General features: G+C 47.8%; 1 protein-coding gene across 1 annotated transcript in view; it reads left to right on the top strand.

Annotated features, from left to right (window-relative positions):
* Positions 1-9,332: 9,332 nt before the first annotated feature.
* The window catches only part of LOC126536426 (uncharacterized), a 91,411-nt gene continuing 73,583 nt past the window's right edge, over positions 9,333-27,160 (top strand). The window contains exons 1-2 of the mRNA XM_050183384.3: positions 9,333-9,693; positions 17,387-17,600. Coding sequence (XP_050039341.2) covers positions 9,368-9,693; positions 17,387-17,600 — 540 coding nt within the window. The 5' untranslated portion in view covers positions 9,333-9,367. The remainder of the gene's footprint in view (positions 9,694-17,386; positions 17,601-27,160) is intronic.

Genomic DNA, 27,160 nt, shown 5'->3' with positions numbered 1-27,160 from the left:
AAATACAGATTGGCCCACCTCCACAACACCAACAAATTTATATTGGCCCACTGCAATACCACCTGCAAATCGAGGTTGACCCACCCCCATATCAGCCCCAAACTAACGTCTCCCTCGATCACCTCAAATTTAGGATGGCCCACCGCAAATCATCCCCCAATATAGGTTAGTCCACCTATCACCCCCTCCCCCCAATTCAGCTTGGCCCAGCCAAACATCACCCCCATGGTTAGGTTAGCCCGTCCCCATGTTATCTCCAAATTTAGGTTGGCCCACCCCCATATCGCCCCCAAGTTCAGATTGGCCGACCCCGAGATTGCCCCCACATTTAGGTAGGACCAACCCCATATCACCCCCAAATACAGATTGGCCCACCTCCACAACACCAACAAATTTATATTGGCCCACTGCAATACCACCTGCAAATCGAGGTTGACCCACCCCCATATCAGCCCCAAACTAACGTCTCCCTCGATCACCTCAAATTTAGGATGGCCCACCGCAAATCATCCCCCAATATAGGTTAGTCCACCCATCACCCCCTCCCCCCAATTCAGCTTGGCCCAGCCAAACATCACCCCCATGGTTAGGTTAGCCCGTCCCCATGTTATCTCCAAATTTAGGTTGGCCCACCCCCATATCGCCCCCAAGTTCAGATTGGCCGACCCCGAGATTGCCCCCACATTTAGGTAGGACCAACCCCATATCACCCCCAAATACAGATTGGCCCGCCTCCACAACACCAACAAATTTATATTGGCCCACTGCAATACCACCTGCAAATCGAGGTTGACCCACCCCCATATCAGCCCCAAACTAACGTCTCCCTCGATCACCTCAAATTTAGGATGGCCCACCGCAAATCATCCCCCAATATAGGTTAGTCCACCCCTCCCCCCCTCCCCCCAATTCAGCTTGGCCCAGCCAAACATCACCCCCATGGTTAGGTTAGCCCGTCCCCATGTTATCTCCAAATTTAGGTTGGCACACCCCCATATCGTCCCCAAATCCAGGTTGGCCCACCCCCATATCAGCCCCAAACTTAGCCTGGCCCACCCCTCTATCACCTCAAATTTAGGATGACCCACCGCAAATCACTCCCAAATTCAGGTTCAGCGACTCAGCGACTCAGCCTAGCAGACCCTTTGTTCCACACGAATGTTGCATAGGAATGGCACTGGCCACCGGGTGGCATTGTTGCCCAGGTAAACCTGATTCGCTCGGAGTGTGTGCCATTAAGGACAGCCGAAAGTCGAAGAAAACGGACCTCCCAGATGAACGCAATAAGAATAGCCATTGTGTTCTCCCAGGTTCCACGCTACAAAGCACGAAAGGTTTTTTTTTTCATAACACAAAGCCATGCGCAAGCTTCTAGTTATGATGTCCAATGAATAAAATGTTCATAATAGCGATGACTTAACAAATGAACACGATACTGCTACGTTTTATGAAGGAAAAATAGAAAGCATAATATTTCAAGAGCACCACTGGAAAACCAGAACCGAAAGCAAATCTTGAGTTTTGTGTTTCTGCCATTTGATAGGATACTATAAAACTAAGTGCTATGCGGCTTTTAAAAAAAAATGCGCTGCTGGAAAACCAAAACCGAAAGCAAATCTTTGGTTTTGTGATTCTGCCATCTAGTGAGAGACTACAAAACTAGGTCCTATGCGGCTTAAAAAAAAAAAAAAAACTGCGAAGCGGGAATCGAACCGCGGCCACCGTGACGCGGGACTGAAGGTGCTCGCTATTCTACCACTGGGCCACGGCTACCAAGGATTCGCCGAGCGGTACGCTCATGTTTTTATAGATACCAGGTAAATTTTCATGACTGAGTTGCAAAAATCGCTTTTGGGAACAGTCTTACGCTATATGTGGAGTGTCGAGATAGGCATCAATCGAAAGCTGAGTCTCCGGACTACATACGCTGCACTGGGTGTTACGATAGACGGGATAGTTTTATTAGAATCATCATTCTTGTCTCAAAAATCGAGCACAAATTTTCGTCGTTTCTATAGGCTTCCATTGCTAAAACTTTAACCGCTGTGGGAACAAAATTCTTACGTGCCATAGAGTGATCACTGAATTTGGCTCGTGTGGATTGTCTTCCAGAACACGTTTGTCACCTGCCTTTTTCAATAATCGGCCTGCAGCATTTGTTATTCGCTAAAAACCCGCTCGTTCCATTGAAAACGCGCTAGCTTCGTGCCGGGCCTGCTTGGGGCGCTAGTTGGTACGTGTCCGGAAAAGCTGGATATGAACTTAATAATGTTAACATGTTAGGTTAACATTAAGTGACATTTAACATTTTCACTAACATGAAAACCTAATAATGTTAACATGGTCATTCCATATGCTATGGAATGACCATGTTAGCATTATTGCTAACAAACTTGCACGAGTTGTTGGTATACTAATGAGATAACGCTTCCTCTTATTATTAAGAGTGAAGCTCCGACTTTTTAATTCTCTTTTTTTATCTCGTGTTAACTATTGTCACCTCGTATGGGGCAACACGACTAGCCATTCGTGTAATTTCAAACTCTTCATTCGATGCGCATACTGATCCCCTTTTTTGTCAATTAGATATAGCGCCGATAAAATCGGTCTTCAATACAGTTTTGCTAAAACGCATTTTAACAGAAAGAAAAGGTAGCACTAATTTTCTCGAGCACTTGTACAGGCTAACATTAAATACAAGCAGTTTCAGTACACGTCACAGAGAAACTTGGCATATTTTGCACTCGAGAACTAACTGCGGGAATGAAATGCTTCGCCATGCACTTCCATCTCTACTTAACTCTCTTCATTAATCGGCATCATCTCGACTAGGTGCCTAAGCTTGCCACTCGTACTGTCATTCACGTGTATGCTTAGTGCTTTTCCTCGTGTTTTGTTCTGATGAACACGCATTCTAAGCTGTAATTGCACAGTGACTTATTTATTTTTGTATTTCTGTGAATGTTACCCGTAAATGAAAAGTGATTTATGTTGTCGGCATGTGATTGTTTTCCTGTTCTTGTTTTTCGTTACTTGTATGACAATTACAATTTCTGCATTCATGTCAATTTTTCGCCGCTGTGCGAAAGTAACTTTGTATAAATAGTCCCATGTACCCACACATTGTTTATATTTATGTTGTCTTTCCAATACATGTGTTCATCTTGTATTTATGCACGCATTGCTATAGACGTGTTGAAAAAGAAACCAGTAAGGGACACAGACCTAGTCAAGCCGATTTTATGGCTTTTTGTATGTGGCCCTATCATCTGTACGTTGTATAGATGCAAAATAAAGTACATATTTCAAGTAGTTACTCATGGCAGGATTCTTTTCCATTGCCGCCACCCATGAGATAATTTCAGCCTCTCTGACTTTCGGCTTGACGTTCTTTGTTGCTGTGTTGCCCACCCTACAGGCCGCATATTTGCTGGTAAGCTTCCTAGTTCTTTTCCTCCACTGTGAATCAATGTTTTTCCTGTACAGATACCTCAACACTCTCCCGACCCATTTAGTTTCTTCCATATTCCTCAGTCGTACTTCATAATCAATTTTACTGCGAGCTTTCCGCACTTCAAAACTAGTCCAGCCCATATCACCCTGCACAGCTTCATTTGTAGTCTTCCCGTGAGCGCCCAATGCGAGGCGACCCACTGACCTTTGGTTCCCGTCGAGTCCTGATTGTACCCCTGATTTAAAGCAAACAACCGCATTTCCAAAAGTAAGTCCTGGAACCATTACCTCTTTCCACATACCTCGGAGGACCTCGTACCTATTGTATCCCCATAGCGCTCAGTGCTTCATTATGGCTGCATTTCTCTTCCCCTTGACTGTTATGGTTTTTTCCTGTGTTTCCATATATCCATTGTTTTCGTTTATCCATATACCAAGGTATTTATATTCTGTTACCCGATGTTTTTCCTGGCCCTGTATCTCCACTGTCTGTTCACTGTTTTCATTGAATACCATAACACCTGATTTTCTAACACTAAATTTCAAACCTAAATTGTTGCCTTCCTGTCAACAGATATTAGCCAGACGTTGCGAATCAATTTGCTTGTTAGCTAGCAACACAATGTCGTCCGCATAAAATAAACCTGGGAGTTGCTGCTCTATTACTGTACCCGCCTGTTTGTAGGAGAGATTAAACCCGATATTACTTCCTTCTAGCGCCCTCTCCATCCTCACCACGTACATCATAAACAGCAGCGGGGATAAAGGGCACCCCTGCCTCAGTCCCTTGTCGATATGAACTTTCTCCTCACTCCTCATCCCTTCCCATTCAAAGCAAACGGTATTTTCTAGGTAAATCTCTCTCAAAAGCTGTAGACAATCGTTACCTAAGCCTTCCCCTTCCAGACTATCCCACAATATGTTGCGGTCTACGTTGTCGTATGCTCCTGTAATGTCCAAAAAGGCCACATACAACGGTCTGCTTTCTGCTTTCGATATTTCAATACACTGAGTAAGAACAAACAAGTTATCATCCAAACGCCTACCTATTCTGAAGCCATTCTGAAGCTCTCCCAAAATGCCATTATTCTCTGCCCATGCTTGAAGCTTTAATTTGATTGCCTGCATTGCTAGCCTGTATATTACCGATGTAATGGCCAACGTTCTATACGAGAGAATTCTGTCTTTCCCCCTTTATCTTTATAAATTAAGTTCATTCTACTTTGTCGCCAACTGTCTGGTATTCGTCTATCTTTTAAAGTTTTTTCCACTGCTTTCACCAGAGCTTCCTTACTTCTTTGGTCCTAGTTAATTTATCAGCCTAACGGGAACCTCGTCTAGGCCTGTGGCTGTGAGCTTAGGAATTTTCTCTTCCGCTTTCTTGCAGTTTAAATTTGTCAGCACCAGGTCCATTTCCACTAGGGTCTCTTTCATGCTCTTTTTTTCATCAAGTACAACCTCGTCATTGCCTTGGAAAGATGCGGCTGTTGCTTTTCGGATGTAATTTATTGCCGCTTCTCCTTCCAGTCTGTTTTGATATTCGTCTAGGATATGTTGTTGTATTGTTGTTGACTTCCTGCCTAATAATTTTGTGTGGTTACAAAATATTCTAGGTGCGGCCTTCTTTTTCTCACGTATTTCTGACAACTAACGTTCACTTTCACCTTCTAAATTTGCGCGCGCCGCGTGAATTGGCGCCATCTCTGTGTCCGGGAGCGCAACTTCACGGCCGCTACGAACAGCTGTTTCCATTCGGGTTACTGTGTATGCTCCCGCAGGGAGCAGAGTTGCGCATAACGTTTCCGGCGCCGCTCGCACCGCTATTCGCCGAGCGCTATCATCATCATCATCATCATCATCAGCCTGGTTATGCCCACTGCAGGGCAAAGGCCTCTCCCATACTTCTCCAACTACCCCGGTCATGTACTAATTGTGGCCATGTTGTCCCTGCAAACTTCTTAATGTCATCTGCCCACCTAACTTTCTGCCGCCCCCTGCTACGCTTCCCTTCTCTTGGAATCCAGTCCATAACCCTTAATGACCTCCACCAGATGTCACGAAGTAGTGATGGTGAAGAAGGCAGCAAAACTGCGGATGGTGAAATTAGCGCTTCATTGAGCGAACCTGTGTCCTCAGAAACCCAGGCTACACTAAACAAAAAAAAAAAAAAAAAAAACGATAGCTGCGAACACAGCCGGCGATCGTCGGATCAGCGGGTCAAGTGCGTCGGCTTCTACACATGTCTTCGAAGGTTCCCGAGTAATCTGCTGCCCACGTGTCTTCCAGAAAGTTCTACACCATTCGCATCGCGCATACATCAGATTACACAAGGCTCGGTGACAACAGACAGCAAAAAGAACCATCGATAACATTCGAGAAACGGTATATCAGACCACAAAATGGTATACTTTACGTTGAAAGTGAATTTTGCTCCACAGATTGAAAAACAAGAAAGAATTGTCCCAGATTTCTCCCGTGCAGTGATATTGATGTATTGGACGCCCTAGATGGCGGTTTTTCAGAATTTCGTGCCATGCGTGAATGAAACGAACATTCTATTGATGATATATGGGGCTACTTCAAGTTGCTGGTTCTGAAGTGTATCCGTGATTTTGTACCTGTGAAGCGAAAAGTGCTGCGGAAGCGCAATCCTTGCGTAACAAAAGAAATAGTACGAATAGAACGGAAACTAAACAAGGCAAGAAAACAACTCAAGCAGCGCCCAGCTGTTCCGGCAAGTGATTGGCTTCTTGGCTTGCGTACATTATTAGCTGATGAAATAAAAAAAGCAAAAGAGTACTATATAAAATAACACTAAAATTTTTCTTGTCTCATCCTAGGAAAGTTCTGGCATCACTTATCGCCACAATAGAAAGCTACACCCAAACTCCGTATCGGTGATACCTTTTTAACCGACAGTGCCGAAACCGCAGATGCGCTCAACCGGTACTCAGTGTTTACGCGTGACGACGGTATCAGCCCACAGTTCCCTAGCTGTGAACACATTCTGTCGGTTGGTGATGCCAGGATTATTGAGGAAGGTGTGTTAGCACTTATGCTTAACCTCGACGCTAAAAAATAGCCTGGAGCTGATGGAATCCCGAATGCGTTTCTTTCCCGGTACGCCGAATGGCGTTCAAAATATTTAACCTTGATATTTGAGAAATCATTGTCATGCGCCGAAATCCCAACTTACTGTAAGTACGCGAAAGTCATCCCCACACCAAAAACCGCAAATCCGTTTCTCCTCATATCACACAGGCCAATATCTTTACTCTGCACATGCTCAAAAAGCCTCGAACACATAATTTTCAAGCACATTTCTGCCTTTCTTAACGACAACGCTATAATTGACGCAAGACAACATGGTTTCCGGTGAGGTTTTTCTACCGTAACTCAGCTCGTAGAAACAGTTCACGACTTAGCGACAGGTTTAGATAGACACGGCCAAATTGACTTAATATTTCTAAATTTTGAAAAAGCACTTGACCGCGTCTCTCTCTCCAAACTACTGCATAAACTAAAACCTAGTTATAGAACGACACCTTAGTTAAGAGGATTGAAGCATACCTTTCATTCCGGAAACAAAGTGTTCAAGTCAACGATGCAGCTTCGACACCCGCAACTGTAGACAGGCATTACACAGGGATCAGTGTTATGGCAGCTCTTCTTTATCTTTATCAACGACGTCATCAATGACATACGCGTCAAGGTAAAGCTTTTTGCAGATTACTGCATTTTGTATAACGAAATACGCAATTCAAATGACCAGGAAGCTTTAAACACCTCGTTCTCTACAGTACAAACATGGTGCTCGAAATGGCAGATGATTGTTAACCTCAGAAAGATTGTTGCAGTGACCATTACTCGCATTACCCCCCCCCCCCCCCCCCCCGTCTCGCGCACATTCCCATAATCTCTTCTAGAAGCTGCACAACTGGATAACCTTGCAATATAAGGCGTTACCGGGATAGAATGAAATTTTCTTCTTACTCCATAACAGTCAGTTAGGAATAGATAAAACATTATGTATTGTACCGGCTAGCCACCGCTGTACGCACTCTTATCGCAACAAAAAGGTTGGAGATTTTTCCTGCAGGAACAACGCTTTTAAAAATTCCTTTTCCCGCGCACGATTTCCGAATGGAACGCATTACCTGCCACAACTGTTGACTGTCCAACGGTTTCATCCTTTCTTTCTGCTCTTTGTGACTAAACCATAGCGTTCATCCCTTGTCGTTACCCGTCAAATCATGATTGTGAAAGGTTTCTCTTATGCTGTTTGTAATGCAGATTCTTGTTCAGTGTCTGCTATCTTGTTTGATCTTATTTCATGCTTGTTTTTTGTTCCAAATGCCCACTCCTGCCGAAGGCCTGGTAACAAGGCTGGCAGTATTTGTAAAATAAAAAAAAAATAAACTTGCGATACGTGCGAGGGCGTCCTGCGCTCAGCGATAACGTTTGTTAGACGGTGAAACGCGGTCACCCGATAAACCAGTACACGTGTCAATGTTAACACAACAGCACATAATCAGGTGAATTTTAAACGATACAGGCGGAATAAGCAGGGAACAAAAAAAAAATACGTGACCGCTTACGTTGTTTGTCAGATTTGGTGCAAGCACGCATGCGTAGATCACACAGGCTCCCAGCGTGCATTAGCCAACACTGCGGGAGATCTTTAGCGCCCCATGACCACTGGGTGAAGTTATAGCGCTTGTTTCTGCACTGATAATTTAATGTTCGAAGGACGCCCTGACAACGCAAGTGCTACTTTCGAAAGGGGTGAGGACATCCACGTCAATCACATTACCACAAAACCAGTCATTCACACAAATGACAAAAGCACCTTCTACAACTCCAGAACTCTTCCACTGATGTCCTTCCACTGCAGTCACAGAGCCCAGTGGTCTCTAGAAAGTACAGCAGTGCACTGATTTCTTTCTGTGCGGACTGACATCTGGAGTGTCTGTGAAATGTATGTATTCTCCAAGATGTGCCTTTCTAGGCCAGCTTCGCAGCGCGCCTGGCCTCCCCACCAACGGCCTCCGTTGTAACGCCGTGGACTGTGCGCCCTCGCGCATTTGCTGCGAGCCGACCTGTAATGATCGTATGCACGCGTGCAGCGTAGCTGAATGTAGGTTTGTGAGTCGCGCGTTAGTTTATCAGCACGGCTTCTGTGGCGACTGCGCCGCGTTGTGCAACCCGATAGCCTAAGCAGTGTTAGCACGTGCGTAAGGCTGGTCTCCTGGACTTCCGGTCGACTGAGCGTTACGCACACAGAAACACTCACGCACCGACACACACACGCACACACACACTTTTCCGCGGCTCCCCGAAGTCAGACGAAACGGATCACTATTATACAGGGTTCGGATCGGCTACTGCCACCGGTCAGTATAGTTTCGGCTATAATGAAGTCCCCCACATCGTCAGCTCCTTTCAGCAAACGCACGTGCAGCTGTTCTGACAATGCATCACCACCAGCGTCTTTAACGCTACACTGTTTTGCTCTCAACAATGACGTTTTCACAATAGTTACCGCGACGGGTTCGGAGAACGGAACCATCATTCATTTAAAAACGTTAAATTTTAATTAATTACCTTTCAGTCATGCATTGCGAAAGCGTTTTTCGCAAACAGGCAAAGCTCGTGCTATGTTCGATTCAGCCTCTTTATTTCGTGTCTGCAATCCTTTGAGCATTCCAATTGGGCCCAGCTGGTAAAGATCCAAGTGGGCCCACGATGTCAAAAATACCGGTCAAAATTAATCCAGCGCCCCCCCCACTATACGACGTGCCTCATGACCAAATCGTGGTTTTTGCACGTAAAACCCCAGAATCCAATTTCGTGTCTCTCCACAGCAAAATAGTGACAGCAGCTGGGAAGGAGGACATCCCCCTTGGATGCACGCATGCTGACGATGGACGACTCGAGGAGAGATGTACCGATCGCGGCATTCAAGAGTCGAAAGCAAGCGCACGCCACCACGGAAACGCTCGCCACACAGAGGCAGGCGCGGCGCTGTTCCCTCGACCGCCGCGTCATCCGGCCGAAGCGCGCGCGTTCGGCCGCTCGGTCGGCGGCCCACGCCGAGGAACCTGTTGGGCACCACCCACGCGCCGCGGCCGCTTTTGGGATGTCCCTGCGCGCCCCGACCTGCGTTGCCGACCAGTGGGCGGTCGGGCGACGGCACCCGCTTCGGAGGCCCAGCGTCGTCGAGGACATGGAGCGGACCGGGTGAGTCGCTGCGTAGCCCAACCCCGAGTGCCGGAAGGATCGGAACACCACCCACCGTCGCTTTGCACGGGCGCGCCACACGGGTCCGCGCTGGCTGTACCATGCGAGTCCTACGGCTGAGATGGCGTATTTGCCTTGCTGTGAATTACGCAAACGTTAGTGGAAGGCCGCTAAAATTCCGCGACTCGCTCACCGTTGCTGACGTCGCTGCTTTAGTAAATACGCACACCTATCGTACTCAGATATAGGTGCCAGTCTCATCATCGATTCATCGCGAGAACGTCAACTCTTTTTCGAACATGGGTAAATATGCACAGCTTGCACGATTTCTACCTTCACGTTTCGAGAAGCCTCGATAATTTATCTGGTAAGCACTGATTTGTTCCTATAGACATAATCCTCTATTTATAGAAGGCGAACTTGGAGCCCCAGTCACGGCAGCGTGTGCCAAGATGATCTTGAATTGCGTGATTGAAATTATGAAATTGCTCTGTAAGCCGATCGTTCATGCATCGGCCAATTTGGCCAATGTAAGCTTCACCAAAAGAGATGGGTATCTCACAAATCTCTCATAGGTGTCGCATAGGTACAAATATGTCCCTCAGGTGCGTACGCTGATATCTGGCGTGAAAAGGCCAAGGCTTGCGCGAGACGCGTAATAATGGCCGGCGGGTATACTGATCCCGGCTGAGAAGAGAAAAACTTCATTGTCGGAAGTCCACCGGGGAAGTGAAAAGTTGACCGCACCTCATGCGTTTACAGAAGTAAGATAAAAATATGTACGAGTGAAAATGAATGAGATATAGGATAATATGAGCTAGTATATTTCTACGCCTTCATTGCTGTGTGAAGGCACGTTCCAAAAAAAAAAAAAGTATCTGAGGATCTGAAAGGCATGCATGCCCAGCTGCAACCACAGCTACCGTTTTGTAGCATTGCCGGATGGAAGCATCCACAGCTTCGTTGAATGCCCTAAGCAGTGCGCCAAAATTATCGCACTTTATCGAATCTCTCGTGGGCAAAAAAAAAAAAAAGAAAAAGAGAAATCCGCGATCTAGTTGCTTTTGTTTTTCGTTATTTTCTATATACTTACTTAAACGGCGTGAACATTGTGCTGTGATGTGTCGCGTTAACCTGAGTCGAGAGTTCCCGAATTGCACCCTTTGTGCGGTAGCAAATAAGTTACTGAGAAAAGATTCCAATATTGCTCGTTTTCTAACGCTAATGGATTGTCATAATGAATTTCGTCTCGTATGTCGGTAATGACGATCGCGTGACTTGACATAAAGAGGCGTTACGCTGGTTCAGTGCGAATTGTTGGTCGCGAGAAAAGGTGTTTAAGGGAAGTGTTGCTTCGTCAATTAAAAAAAAAAAAAACGCATCTTGGTTTATCACTTGTAATTTTTCCGGGATCGCTCAGATTTTTCTCTTGTTCACACACACACACACACGCACACACACACACACACACACACACACACACACTTGAGCCAAGATCGTAAAAATGAAAGGCGTGTCGAAAGCGAATTGAACCGAACGCATACTATTCGCACTGGCCTATAGTAACTAAAGCGGTTTTGCCCCATAACTCACTAATTAATTATGTTTAATTACGTAACTTTTTGATTATTGGTTGATGACCAAATTTTAAAACGCATATTTGTAGAACGCCTCCAGAAACCAGCGATCGAGTTGTTTCTTGTACGATACGTCTCACGTATCGCTCGCGGCGCCTGCTTCGTTGCTCGCTTAATTACCAGTTCGTTGAGTTGTACGAGAACATCCTGGGTGCCCAGGTGTTGCCTAAAGCCATACATTGTCTCTGGCATCTGATCGGTGGCATCAAGATGTCGCTGCAACCTCTTAAGTACCATACGTTCCATGACATTCCCCACGCAGGACGTGAGGGATATCGGTCGCATGTTGTCGATGTGAGGTGTCTTCCCAGGCTTGGGTATGAAGCGGACTTCTGCCTCTTTCCATTCGTGTGGAAGCTTGCCAGACTCCCAGACCCGGTTCATATAGTCGAGCAGCTGTCTGCGGGCCTTGTGCTCGAGGTTGTTAAGTAACTTGTAGGTAATGGTATCGGGTCCCGGCGCGCTGCCCCTGTTGCTCTCGGAGATTGCCGAGATCAACTCGGTGTCAGTGAATGGCTTGTCTAACGCTTCATTGGTAGGTTCTGCGTAGTCGGGAGGTGCGATATCACCCTTCTCCGTTTTCAGGTACCTGGCCTTCAGGTCGTTGATGAGTTTGTCGGCACCCCCAGTAAAGTTGTTGAGGGTGCGCGTGAGGCTTCGATTTGTGGCGCTCTTGCTGCCGAGAGGATCGATCAGGTGACGAAGGAGGCACCACGTCTTCCTGGTAGAAAGGGTGCCCTGCAGTTCATCACACACGCTCAGCCAGTTCTCTCTGCACAGCTTGGACGCGTATTCAGCTGCTTGCTTGTTGAGATCATGGATGCGTTTGCGAAGTTTCTTGTTGTGTCGTTGTTTCTTCCAGCGTCTGGTGAGGCTGTGTCGTGCTTCCCAAAGGTGGGCAAGCTTTGCGTCAACACAGGGTGTCTGCAGTGTGGTCGCAATTTTCTGGGTGTATTTTTCTACCAGCTCGAGTTGTTCCTTAGCCCATTCCCCATACGGTTTGGTGCTGTTCGTGTCCTCGTCTTCATCGGCTGCTTGCCTTTCTCGAAGTTTGTCCCAGTCTTTGCTGTTCCCATTCGGGCCTTGAACGCGGGCCCCCTGATCGTAATCTTGAGGATGTCGTGGTCCGACCCCAGGTTCGCGCCTGTGTTCTGCCACGACACGTCCAAGCGATACTAGCGCTAGACCTCACAGGTGCCTTTGATAACGTCACACATGAAAGTGTCCTCCGCAACCTGCGCAACACGGGTTGTGGAGTGAAAACTTACAACTACATCCGAGACTTTCTTCGTAACCGAACGGCAAGGATCAGAATAGGAGAGGAGACATCCCAACCGATCTCCCTGGGGGATCGAGGAACGCCGCAAGGTTCGGTCCTTTCCCCCCTCCTATTTAACATGGCTCTCCTGCCGTTGCCCAAGCATCTTGAATCAATAGATGGTCTGGGCCACGCATTATATGCCGACGACATCACCCTCTGGACTGCGAGGGCAGGGTCGGATGGCTGGATGGAAAACACGCTTCAAAAAGCGGCTGACACGATCAACAGCTATGTGAAGACATGTGGCCTTTGCTGTTCGCCTCAAAAATCGGAGCTCACCATTGTCAGACCACGTGCATCAAGGACACAAGCAGAAAACATAGAAATCACTTTGGAAGGGAACCGGATCCTCCCGGTACCTTAACTCAGGATCCTGGGCCTCCTGATCCAGGCAGACGGCAAGGCAACAGCCATGATTAGAAAAATCAAGCTCACGTCAGACCAAATCTTGAACATGATCAGACGAGTGGCCAACAGGCGGAGGGGTCTGAAGGAATCGGACACCTTGCGCCTCGTTGAGGCCTTTGTTATCTCACGAATCGTCTACGCAGCGCCGTACCTGCAGCTCCTCAAGAAGGACGTCTTACAACTTGACGCAATAATCAGGAAAGCCACGAAGCAGGCCCTGGGTATTCCCATAAATTCATGCACGACAAAATTACTTCAAATGGGAGTCCACAACACAGTAGCCGAGCTCGTAGAAGCCCACCTATCCAATCAAAGAGTACGCCTTAGCCAGACCAAGGCGGGCAGAAGCGTCCTCCACAAGCTAGGATGGCAAGAATCGCACTACACCCGCCACGACCAATTACCCGAAAAGTTGAGTGAGAAGTTGGAATGCAAACCACTACCACGCAACATGAACCCCACAAGGCATGCCGGACGACGCGACGCCCGGGCAAGAGCCATCTCCAGGACCCTGGAGGAAGACGACACTGTTTTATATACAGACGCCTCTCTATCGAAACGCTCCACGAGGGCAACAGTCGTGGTCACCGGGCTAGAAAAGCTGGTCACCTGCGCATCAATCTACACTCCGTCTTCGGACGAAGCAGAAGAAGCAGCGATAGCTCTCGCACTTCTGCAACCAAACGTCACCAAGATCGTCACGGACTCACAAGCTGCATACAAGAACTACAGATCTGGCTGGGTGTCCCTTGTGGCACTAAAAATCCTTAGTAAAGCTACGCCTCCTAAACAAGCAATCGAATTAGTTTGGGTCGCGGCTCACTCCTCAGTTGAGGGCAATGAATATGCTCATCAACAGGCCCGAGCGCTAAACTCCCGGGCCAACGAGGAGGAGGCAAGGGGATGGCAACCCATCACAAATTACAGAGATATAGTCAACTATTACAGGGACGGCAGGAAGACCTTCCCGCACCCCCACCACTCCCTGACCAGAGCCGAACAAACAATATACAGGCAAATCCAGGCAGGATCCTTTCCCCACCCCTGCCTCCAGAACAAAATATACCCAGAGAGATATAAGAACACATGTTCTCACTGCAATGCATTAGGCACCCTTCGGCACGTCATAGGAGAGTGCAATTTTTCCATAGACCACCCCCCACCTATACCCATAACTAACCCCCCTGCTATCCCCACCCTTTACGAGCGATGGGAGATCATGCTGTCCAGCCCCGCCCTGGAAGACCAGCTCCGACTGATCCACAGGGGCCAGGCGGCCCTGGAAGCATATGGAGCCCGCGAAGAGGGAGCCACCCCATCAGACGCTTAACGCGTTTCATTTCATAATGGACCAGTAAAGTTGTTTCTCTCTCTCTCTCTCTCACGTAGTCCTTTTTTCCTGGTTGCAAAGAAAGCCCGCTAAATACGAAAAAAAAAAAGAACCACGTGATGGAGCGCTTGTGCAGTGGTATCGTGCTGCTCTCAAGCGTGCGTGCGGTGAACAAGGTCGGCTGCATCGTCCCTGGCGACGGGGAAACGGCAGGGCGTTCTTTTGCTTCCTCGGCTGCAGCGCTCGGCCAGCGGCATGCATTTGCGCCGCCATCCGACGGGAACCGCTGGCCCTGCTGCAAACAACCGTCATAACGCCCTACGGCTTCCCCGTCGCCAGTCACGATGCAGCGGGCCTTGTTCACCGCACGCACGCTTGAGAGCAGCACGATACAAGCGCTCCGTCACGTGGCTTTTCTCATATTTCGTCGCCAGCGCTCATCGATATGAGTGAGGAGCATCGCAAGAATCTGTGGATTGCGCCTCTTTTGGAGTGCCTATTTGACTTCCCGGCGACTCGCCCTTCCCACAATTAGCCCACGCTGGCTTCTTCCATACGCACACCAGGCTCCGCTTGCGCTTTTGTTAGCGTGAGATGTGAACTTACCTCCAGAAGTACATCCGCTCATGTTCAGCATGCCTACGCCTCCAGTCTACTGCTCGCTGTCCTTGCGGTACCTTGCAGCCAATTGCGTGCCCTTCTCGGCCATTTGACCGCGCCAGCATCGACCTCTACGGCCCCCTACCCTGCACACCTAATGGGAATTGCGCGATTGTTGTTGCCGCAGGTCACCTGACGCGTTATGCAGAAACAGCTGCCCTACCAACCACCACATCCCGCGACGTTGCGTCCTTCCTCATGGAACACTTGGTCCTTCGCTATGGTGCGCCCCAGGAACTTCTCAGTGAGCTAGTTAACGCACCCCTGCATGCCTCAGTGTCCATCGCACCACTACTTCCTATCACCCGCAGACTAACAGCATGACAGCGATTTAACCGCCCTTTCGGTGACATGCTATCCAAATACATTGCGTCGGACCACACCAACATGGTACCTCGTTTTACCATACGTGACTCACGCCACCGCCTCACAGGTCACGACGGCATCTGTTGTTCCTCGCGCATGGCCTTCGCGTACACGCGGCACGATTCTCCCTCGCCGACCGCGAGTGCACGCCGCGGCCGAGCAGTGCCGACAGCTCCTGTACGACTGCAGACCAATGACAGCATATCACCCGCGCATATCTGCCGGACTCTTTATTCTGGATACCTACTCCCGGTCTTTCCTCCGAGCCAAGCTCCATGGTCTCTACGGCGTCGAGCAACAGACGTCGTCGAGTCAGTCCCGCCATCCGCTGACTTCTTAAGGCGCCGTGGACGTGAGAGGGTGCATGTGCAGCGGCTCGAAGTGTACTGCGACCCAGTCGCCCTCTCCTCCCCTCGCCAGGATGGTGCTCTGCCGCGGAGAACTTGCGGAGAAAGAGCTTCAGGCACGTTGTGGACGCCTCGCGCGCTCGGTGCCCCACGCTCGTCCTGCTTGTTTATCCTTCTGGCTGCGTATAATTGACCCGCATTATATATATATATATATATATATATATATCGGCTGGTGGACCAGCCTTCGTCAGAGCACAGTATTGTATTGTATCTCTGTATTGTACAGTAACTGTACTCTGACGAAGGCTGGTCCACCAGCCGAAAACGTTCAGTAACTAAGTCTTCCTAAAAGTTCGTCGTCTCTTTCCTGCGTGTATATATATATATATATATAAATATCGCAAGAAGCCAACAAAAAGGTACCAATGGCAACAACGGAGAAATTACTGGTACTTACTACTTCAAATAAAGAAGTGATGCATTAATGGAAATGAAAGTGGATGAAAAAACAACTGGCCGCATGAGGTGTACGAATCCACGTCTTCGCAATTGCGATGCTGCTGCCAACTGAGGTACCGCTGTTATCCCATCCACCTTCTGGGGTATTTATGTTGTGGTCTCCTCGCGACGCTCGCGGCGCGCACGCTCCGATTCCGCGCTCGCCGGACGACCACCGCGGGTTCGAGCACTCCGAGCCGCCATGCGTGCACCGCGTCTGCGTCCGCTCCGTGCGCCGACGCGCAGCTGCGCGCGTACGCGTCCCGCCGGCCCCAGCTTAGGGGAAGGCGAGACCGCGCGCGCAGCAAGGGAGACCCTAGGCAAATCTCTCTAGAAGTCACAAAGAACATTTATTAAGCTGGGACTCAATATAAACACACGTTTTAACATCACGTCCGAGTCTGAAGCTAATTAAGACACAAAACATGGCCAAATGGTCGCCGGTGGCCGCTAACGGCGCACCGCGACTGAGAGAGAACAAAGAAACGCGGAAGAAAGAACCCCAGCAGTAAGAAGTTGCCTATCCTTCGGTCAGCGCCTGCCATCGCGCGCCCCACAGCAGAGAAAAGGGAAATAGAAAGAAACGACAGACGAACAGACGGGGGCACGATCGGCAGACGCTGCCTCAGGACATCGAGACGACGGAAGAGTGCGCGCGCGCCCGCCGAGGCCGGGACCCCGACGAGCCGAAGTAACCATCGGCCGGCGGCGGACAAAGGGGGCCGGCAGAGAGGAACACGTACGCACCCCGACGTGGTCTCTCCGGGCCCCGCCTTGCGCGCGCGTGCCCGGAGTGCACGCAAGCAGGGCCCGAATCCCGCCAAAATGTCAGCCAATGGGGAAAGCCTGTTGACCTTCGCGTGGGCGGGATGACAGCATAGCGAGTGTTTTATGACCCGCTGCCAGCCCGTCCAGGCAAGGAGGAGAGGGACACGGAGCCCCCGGCAACACAACGCAATAGCTCCACACAACCACCGCGAGAGCCCGAAAACAACGCCGCGAGAGCCAGAAACCCCACAACGTTTATCTCGTAGAACTAACCCTGGAAATATGACTAATACACAACGGGCCCTTCCTTTCTTCTCGTTCACACACAAAGCAACCACATATCTCCCATACGCAGGCCCTGCTGCTTCTTCTGGTGGTGTCCACCGTCGTCGGGCACCGTCTGGCTCCGCGTGACCTGTGCTCTGCTCCTGCTGTGCGCCCTGCCGAAAGGAGGCCAAGCTCGGCGTCGGCGCATATTTGACGACTGCCCCGAGGGCCGGCTTCCGGTGGCCGAGGCTGACCTCGTGCTCACCGCCACCGTGGAACGGCTGCTCCAGGACGGGGCGCAGGTGCGTCGCGCATAAGAGCCACGCTTCATTGGCGAGCTGTGCAGGAGCGTCTCAAGAGCCGACGCCGCAGCAGAGGGCTCCACTACCTCCGTGTGTGCGATGCGCACTAAGTAGCACAGAATGTGGGAACAATGTATACAACGTGGAAGGGGAGCGCAGGCCGCTGTTGGTCTTTCAACAAGAGTCACACAGAATTAATTGCAAATAGTCGATAGATTTCTGGTACAATGATAGTCGCTAGTTAGTAAGAACGTAAAATTTCAAGAGAAAAATATTCTCGTACGGCCTCCCCTTCCCCTGCACCTCAGAGTGGAAGAGTAAGTTGACAGCTTTTTAAAAAAATGAAGATTCACATATTTGAATCTGTGAATAAAGTTGACTACAATTAAATGAAATTATGGGGTTTTACGTGCCAAAACCACGATTTGATTATGAGGCACGCGTGGAGGGCTCTGAAATAATTTGGACGTGCACCTAAATATAAGTGCACGCGCGTTTACGCATCTCGCCTCCATCGAAATGGCGCGGCCGGGATTGCACCAGCTCGTGCTTAGCAGCGCAACACCAGAATACAGCTGAGAACGTCCTTCAGGGCGTTTTGGGACTGCATCAAGGGCAGGCTGAAGGGTGAAGTGATTTCTTAACAATTTCGCTGACGCTGAGCTATTCTCAATCATAGAACTTCCTATAAAAATATTCACTCAAACTTGCCGTTGACACGTGGGAACTGACTGCCTCCTGGCAAAACGTCGATGTAGGGTATGAAATTTCGAAGATTTAGTATATTACATCTTTATTTATGGAGAACTAATACAGCATGGATATATGGTCACTTCATAGACAGACATGCTCACTATAGACTGGTTCAAATATCGATGTGGGAGATGTGCATCAAAATGTAAAAGAAAACGATTGTCATGAAATTTTGTATAGCTTTCTGAAAGGCTGCATTCGGTAGAAGGTTTCTCTTGCTATTGCGGTCCCTTTAGTCAAGGCTGGAGCATATTACATGTTATGTTTAGGGAAGCTTCTTCAGGATGTGCTGATGTGTAAAGAAATCCTCAGTGTCGCAGTTCGAAAAAAGATAATTTACTGTCTCGATGAATCTAAGATTGTCAGTTGCGGACACGTTGTATATGTTATGCTCGCAGTAAGGGCCAGGATGTCCTTAATTGGCTTTTCCGGCACTTAAATGTTCATGCTTCGCGCACGATTTGTGCACGATGAATGTGCTTAAAAAATAAAGAAATACATTACAGTCACGTAATGCAGCGAGCGAGCGCGCGCCACACACACACACACACACACACACACACACACACACATATATATATATATATATATATATATATATATATATATATATATATATATATATACATACACACACATATATATATATATATGTGTGTGTGACAGGCACGTACCCAGGATTTTTTTTCGGGGGGGGGGGGGGCCCACCACCTCCACCACCTCCATCATCATCATCATCATCATCCTGTTTTATGTGCGCTGCAGGACGAAGGCCTTTCCCTGCGATCTCCAATTACCCCTGTCCTGCGCCAACTGATTCCAACTAGCGCCCGCGAATTTCCTAATTTCATCGATCGACCTAGTTAGTGTTTTGTCGTCCTCGATTGCGTTTCCCTTCTCTTGGAACCCATTCTGTAACCCTAATTGTCCAACGGTTATCTAACCGGCGCATTACATGACCTGCCCAGCTACATTTCTTCCTCTTGATTTCAATTTGAATAACGTCTATACCCGTTCGCTCTCTGATCCAAACCGCTATCTTTCTCTCTCTTAACGTTGTGCCTAGCAATCTTCGTTCGATCGCTCTTTGCGCTGTCCTTAACTTGCTCTCAAGTCTCTGCCCCATATGTCAGCACTGGCAAAATGCACTGATTGCACACCTTACTTTTTAATAATAATGGTAAGTTTCCAGTCAGGAGCTGGCAATGTCTGCCGTATGCGATCCAACCTATTTTTATTCTTCTGTGAATTTCCTTCTCATGATCAGGGTTCCCTGTGATTGATTGACCTAGGTAAACGTACTCCTTCACAGTCTCTGTGGCCGACTGGCGATCCTGATCTCTTGTTCCTTTGCCCGGCTATTTATCATTATCTTCATCTTCTGCATATTAATATTCAACCCCACTCTTACACTCTCTCTGTTAAGGTCTCCAATCATTTGTTGTAACTCGTCTGCATTATTGTTGAATAGAACAATGTCATCGGCAAACCGAAGGTTGCTGAGATATTTGCCGTCGATCTTTATTCCTAAGCCTTCCCAGTGTAATAGCTTGAATTCTTCTAAGCACGCAGTGAATAGCTTTGGAGAAATTGTGTCTCCCTGTCTGACCCCTTTCTCTATAGGTATCTCCCCTGCTTTTCTTGTATAGAATTAAGGTAGCTGTAGAACCTCTGTAGATATTCTTCCGCGAAGGACGAGTCAGTAAGACGAGAAACTATTTACAGATTATATTTCCAACAACGGTTGCAGCGCTGACCGGTTAGATTCACAGCGCGAGCCCAGTTCGTTCTTCCTCCTCTTTTCTGGAGTGATGGCGCCCACGCTCATCGTTCAAACAAACAAATACCACACGCATGTAGCAATACTTTCCAAGCTTTTTACGTAAGCGTTCTGTACTCCTTGATTACGTAGTGCCTCTATGATTGCTGGTATCTCTACTGAATCAAATGCATTTTCGTAATCTATATAAGCCACATAGAGAGGCTTATTGTACTCTGCAGATTTCGCGATAACCTGATTGATGACATGGATGTGATCCATTGTAATGTATCTCATCCTGAAGCCACCCTGTTCCCTTGGTTGACAAAATCTAGTGTTGCCCTTATTTTATTGGATATTATTTTGGTAAATATTTTATATTATACTGGGAGCAAGCTAATGGTCCTATAATTTTTCAATTCTTTAACGTCTCCATTTTTGTGGATTAGTATGTCTGCATTCTTCCAGTTTTCTGGGACCCTTGCAGTCGATAGACACTTCGTATAAAGACCCGCCAGTTTTCCAAGCATTATGTCTCCTCCATCTTTGATTAAATCGACTGTTATTCCACCTTTTCCTCCTGCTCTTCATCGTTTCATGTCTTGCAGGGCCCTTCTGACCTCATGGCTAGTTATAGGAGAGTTTCTCTATCCTGGTCATTACTGTTTCTAAGTGAGGTATCGCATCAAAAAAAAAAAAAAAAAGTGAGGTATCGTGACTCCTCTGGGTACTGTACACAGGTCAGCTTAGAATATTTCCGCTGCTTTTACTATATCTTCGAGATTGCTGATGATATTATCCTTCTTATCTTTTAGTGCATACATCATGGTTTGTCCTATGCCAGGTTTCTTTTTTACTGATTTCAGGCTGCGTTCATTTTTTACGGCTTCTTCAGTCTTTCTCATGTTATAGTTTCGAATATCAGTTGTTTTCGCATTGTTGATCAGTTTTGACAGTTCCGCGAATTGCGTAACGCTGTGCGGCCGCCAGTCCCATACAACCGCGTAGAGCGCAGGACTCTGCGATTCTAGACGTACTGCGCTCACCGCGATAGGTTAGAAAAACATCCACATAAGCACAGCAGAGAAGTGGCTACGTGAGGCGGTTCGACCAATAACTGTGGAAGCGTCATTCAAAACAAGTAATTGTTTTCCACTTCTGGCGGCCTTTTCTCTACTTCCTCTTTAAATAAAAAGATGTTGATGCATAAATATTCTCATAAACAACGGTTAACATTTTTTATTATTCGCTTTTGCTTGCAGTTTGGTTGTTGCCTTGGCTCTCTCCCTTAGTAGATCGCTTCATTTCTCAACTCCTTGCGATTTTTTGTTTCCAGTTTCCAATTTTGCACGAAAAGTGCTATACAATTAGGGAAAAATAGACGAGGTAACGGGCGACAGTCATCTTGCTTATGGGTTTAAGGGTTATTGCAGGGTTTCATGATGGACGCTCTTGCACATTATTTTATTTCCCACCTTATCTAACCCATATCACGTGAATATGGTTCCGGCAATCTGCCAGCGTCGCGGCGAGCCGTAACTCGAGGAAATAATGAAGCAAATGGAAAAGTTAAACGCAATTGGCGCTTTCTCCGGCCGCAACTCGTTCTATGAGAGTACAGCCCAGCTGAGTAACAGCCGTATCCCTCTCCTGGTCCCAAGATCAGCCTAAACAGAGAAGGTTGAACTAACAAAAGCAACAGCTATGCGCGTGACGGTTGAATAGATGGTGACAACTGAACGCATCTCGAGTTAATCGCACCGGTGCGGAATCTATGAGAAAACTGTCCTTCACATTACAAGAGATGCCGATAACTACCGCCATCTAAAAGGAGTGAAAAAGGCAGCATAATGCTGACCGATGAACAGCTGCCAAGTATCAACATTGATCTGGCGGCGCTTTAGGAATGTGTGAGGAGTGGTGGCGTGGGTGGGGAGGGGGGGGGGGGTATGCCACTTGATTTCGGGGGGGGGGGGGGGGCCGGGCCCCCCCGGCCCCCCCCCCGTGGGTACGTGCCTGGTGTGTGATGTGTGTTTTCTCGCTGTCGCGCGGGTATGCCGATAAACGAAAGAGAGAGAGAGAGCAGCATTACATTGAAGTACTGCGCGTTCACAACATAATCATTCTAGATGCAAACATTTCGATCCTAAAGCCTTCACGCACCGGTGCATTCCACGATTTCATCGCTCTTGGAAAGAAGGTCGGGGTTTGCCGTATGTCTGCTTCTCCTCAATTATCGACCCCTCATTGTGTTGTTAGATGTGGTGTACTGCCAGTGTTAGACTAGTTTTTAGCAAGGAGGGAAAAAGTTTAGCCGAATTGCACGCTCCCTTCCGGCTAGCCCAGGCAAGTTTAGATGTCTTAACATTTCGGAAACAGAGTCTGTGCGAGCGTGCCTGGAAAGTATAAACCTGGCTGCTCGTCGTCGAACCTTTTACAGTTTATTGATCAATTCAGCCTGGTCGTGGTTCCGTATAATTATGGCATATTCCAGCGCCGGCCTCATATAGGCTAGGCTTAGCGTTAGTTTTGTAGACTGAGATGCGGATTCTAGTTTCCGTCTAAAGAACCAGAGCTTCTTTCCCAATTTTTTCCAGACATCCATGATGAGCTCTTTCCAACTTAATTTTTTTTGTTATATTTAGCGCAAGGTGCTTAAACGTGTCAACTCCAGCAAGTACGGCTGAGTTCACTGCATAGTCATGTTCAACCACATACTTATCTTTATTTGTTATGCGTTATATAAACATTTGTCTTCATTTATTTTCATTTTACATCTTTTGCGCCGCTTTCCAATATTTGTTAAGGTTCGTTAAGCGACTGTTGATCTTCTTTGATATTTATTACTTTGTACAAAAACAATCATCAGCAAGCACCCGTTCAGTGATTCCTTTGTCAATGCTAGAAGAAACGTCAATAACATAGACTGAGATCAGCAAAGGGCCCATCACCCAACACCATAAGGAACGCCTGAGGTCAATTTAACGGTTTTCATTTTTAACACCGGAGCTGTTCCGAGTCGAGCCTTCGCCGCCTGGCGTCCGGTATCACGCATGGTTCCGACCGCCAGAGGACGCGGCCAGGGTAGGAGGGATTAAAATACCTTGATAATTTGAAAGTAGCGACACTCTTTCAACTCTGCCGCCGCCGCGCGACCTCCTCGCCCCTTGCGCGTTCCCCCGCGGCAACCAGTTTTGCCCCGTTTTTCTGCACGACGATTGGTCTCCCTTGGAAACGCGCGGATCTTGAGTTTTGCTTGTGTTTTTCTTTTTTCGTTCGCGCCATTTTCCTCCTGAGCACGGCTGGCTCGGCGCTTTAGCTCGGCGTAGCGAACGTTGTTCGCTGTGTTTCCTGCTCTATGTGCTGGCGCTATGCAGGGCTGTTGCGCATATAGCTGCAGCAAGAAGCCTGCACGTGGTTATGCCGTTTTTGTGATACCACAAGGAAAGCGTGACGGCTTGCGCAGGAAGCCGTCACGCAGGATAATGTGGATTAAGGTGAATTAGGGTTGATAAAGGAGGATTTAGAACGATTAGGATGGATTAGGTAGATTAAGGTGGATTAGGGACCGTGGAGCTGGATTAGGTTTGGTAGAGGTGGATTAGGGTGTATTAAGGCAGATTGGGACTTTTAAGCAGGATTAATTTGGATTAAGGTGCATGAGTAGGGATTAAGGTGGATGAAGGAGGATTAAGGCGGAATATGATGGACTAGCATTGATCATGGAGGATTAAGACCGTATAAGGTAGGTTATGAGAAGGTTATGGTGCAATATGGGCGATTCAGGTCGATTAGGTTTTATTAAGGTGGATTGGGAGTATTAAGCTGGGTTAAGGTGTATGAAGGAGCATTAAGGTGGATTAGGGTGGACTAAGGTGAATTAGGGTTCATTGAGTATTAAGACTGATTAGTGTATCATAATCCTCCTAATGCACATTAATCCAACGAATCCACATTCATCAACCTTAATCCTCCTTCATTCACTTGAATTCACCATAAGTCCCACTAGGCCTACCAAAGGCCCCTGAGGCTTTGGTAGGCCTGCTATATGTACTTTGTTTTCTTTATGCACAATAAAGATTGTATTGTATCATCCACGAAAGTCCACCTTCATCGACCTTAATCTACTCTAACCCTCCTAATGCACTTTAATCCTCCTTAATCAACCATAATGCGTCCTCATTCACTTTAATCCACCCTAATCCACTATAATCGTCCTTAATTCACCTTAATTTACCCGAATCCACATTCATATACCTTAGTCCACCTTAATCCACCCTAATCCTCGTTCATTCACTTTAATTCACCCTAGCCCACCAAGGGGCTAGGGTGAATCAAGGGGCTTTAGGAGGGATAAAGCCCCTGGATAATTTGAAAGTAGCCACACTCTCCTCCTCACGGCGCTTTCCTCCTCGATTATCCTCGCCCGCTGGCTGCGCACGGCGCGCTTTTCCTCCTGGGCTCCCGCGGACGGGCCGCAGGATTCTTGGAGGCGTGTTATTTTGGGCCAGTTGCGCGCCCCAGTGGGGTTGGAAATTTTGAGAAATGCTAATAACAGCATCGATAATGCTGGAGGCAACGTTTATGAGGAGGTTGGTTTTTTCTTAAAGCCGTATGAACGGGGTATACCGATGTAAAGGGAGCTTTGAGGCGAGTTCTATACTCCAGACAATTTTTCTGCCACATAATCAGATGCTTTACTTCATGCGTCTGATCTAGTACTGGTTGTGACACATCCCTTTGTGTCGATGAGCAGAACGTGAACAAGGTGAATGCAGGAGCCAACGTTACGACAAGTCGACTTTTCTTCTTCAAGGCGACATATGCTTTCCTCGCCACAGTATATATAGGTGGGGTTCTTCTAAAGGGGAGGGGGTGTGAGGCGGGAGGACGCGGAAACGAGGGAAAATGTGTAGCGTGTCGAATTGAGAGTAAAGGAACCCTGTGGACAAGGTCAAAGCCACTTATCGCTCCTTAGATTAGTTCTCACGCTCAACTATTTCGAATTCGATTCTATACACTACCTGCAAATTTTCGGCACTAGTATGGGTACGCCATTCGCTCCCACGTATGCGAACATTTTCATGGGACAGCTTGAAGCAGACCTGCTGAAATCCTACCATTTAAAGCCCCACAGCTATCTTCGTTACATTGACGACATATTTATAAATGGGAACACGGCACAAGCGCCTTAACCGACTTAATTAGCCATTTCAATCGCTTTCATCCAAGTATTAAATTTACTGCTCACCACTCTCCTAGTCAGATCAACTTCCTGGACACGACGGTCTACATAGAAAACGGAAAACTGAGAACGACACTTTACCGGAAGCCTACAGATAGCCAGCAATATTTAGACTACAACAGTCATCACCCGCGACATTGCAAGCAAGGAAGGAAGGAAGGAAGGAAAAAAACTTTATTTAAGGCCAACATTAAGGCCCAGTGAAGTAGAGCGCCTGCCCCGCCAAGGCTCGTTGTTCATCCTCCGAGTCCGAGTGAAGCCAAGCACTCCAGGAAGGAGGGGGAGGATAAGGAAAATGAGGAGAGGTAATGGCAGTGTTACATGAGTACAGAATGTGTTCTGCACCTGCCCTTATCGCCGGGCAGTTGGGGCAGTGAGCTGTGCTACGCCAACCGAAGTTGTAGAGCATTAGTGGCGTGAGAAGAGTGTTCGTTTGAACTTTGCGAAGAACATGTGCTTGTTCCGTGTTGAGTGAGGAGTGAGATTGGGGCAAAATAGTACGGTTTTCCTTGATGTTCTTGTAGTAATCACCTATTTGCGCTTTGTACGTGGCAGCGTCTTCCACTGTCGTTGGATTTGGCCAGGGAATCGAGGGCGCCCGGAGGTTAATTTCGCGGGCACGTTGATGAACCAATTCATTTCCCTCGATCCCAGCATGACCAGGCACCCAACGCAGGGTGATTGTAATGTTCGGTTTGCGGTTACAGGATTCTGTTAAGATGTCATGTAGGTGTGTTTCCAACAGTCGTTGTTGTATGTTGCGAATGGCTTTGCTGGAGTCGGTATAAAGGTTGATGTTACTGGAGTGGTGCTTAGTGAGTAGAGAGGCTTCTTGTATGGCATATATTATCGCGTGAGTCTCCAGAGTGGCTATGTTGAGAGGGTTGGAAGATGGCCCAGCTGTTTGGATGATCGATGCTGTCTGTCCAGGTGTATATATTGCATACGCGTATGATCCCATGTCAGAGCGTGTGGCGTCCGTGTATATCGTGATGCATTTCCTGTCTATCTGGTGATGTTTTGCTTGCGCTTGACGTCGACCGTCATGTAGGTGTGGCGTCATATTTTTTGGTACGTTTGTAAATGCCATGTTGCGTGGTAGCGGAGGGCTTTGGTTAACTGGTGTCAACTGGATAGGGGCGATCCCTGCTTGTTTCAAGATGTCGCATCCTTGCTCCGTACAAGACAATCGCGCTACTTGTCTGTCTCGGTGTTGTTGTGTTAGTTCTGCGAAAGTGTGAAAGAGGCCCGTTTGTTGAAGGCGCTCATTTGAGGTGTATATCGGTAGACCCAGGGCGGCCTTGTGAAGGGTGTTGAGTGAAGATTCGAGTTTTCGAGTTTGTGTTTGTGTCAGTGTTAGGAATGGGGCGGTGTACAGAAGCCTACTATACACGAGCGCAGTCACGAGCTGTGTTGCTTGTTCTTCTCTCAGTCCGTGTTTTTTGCTAATGATTCTTCGCATTAGGTGCGTGAGATTTCGGCAGTCTTTTTGATATTGTATAAAGTTAGAATTAGCATTGTTGTTGTGATTTATGATAAAGCCGAGTACTCGGCACGATGTAACCTTTGGTATCTGCTTGCCTAATAAGGTGAGTTGTGTCAGGGCGTTTGTTTTCTTTTGGTAATGTGTTCGATTCATGAGGAGAAGTTCCGACTTTTCTGCTGAAGGTTCGAGTCCGGCTTTATGTAAGTGGTTAACTATGGTCTCGACGCCTTTCTGGAGGGTCGTTTCGACGTTCCCTGGAGATCCGGTTTCACACCATAGGGTAATATCGTCGGCGTAGAAAGTGTGGTGAAGGTTAG

Source organism: Dermacentor andersoni, chromosome 3, assembly GCF_023375885.2.
Source record: "Dermacentor andersoni chromosome 3, qqDerAnde1_hic_scaffold, whole genome shotgun sequence".
NCBI classification, from domain to species: Eukaryota; Metazoa; Arthropoda; class Arachnida; order Ixodida; family Ixodidae; genus Dermacentor; species Dermacentor andersoni.
The sequence above is the reverse complement of the archived record's forward strand: the minus strand, read 5'-3'. Positions and strand labels throughout refer to the sequence as shown.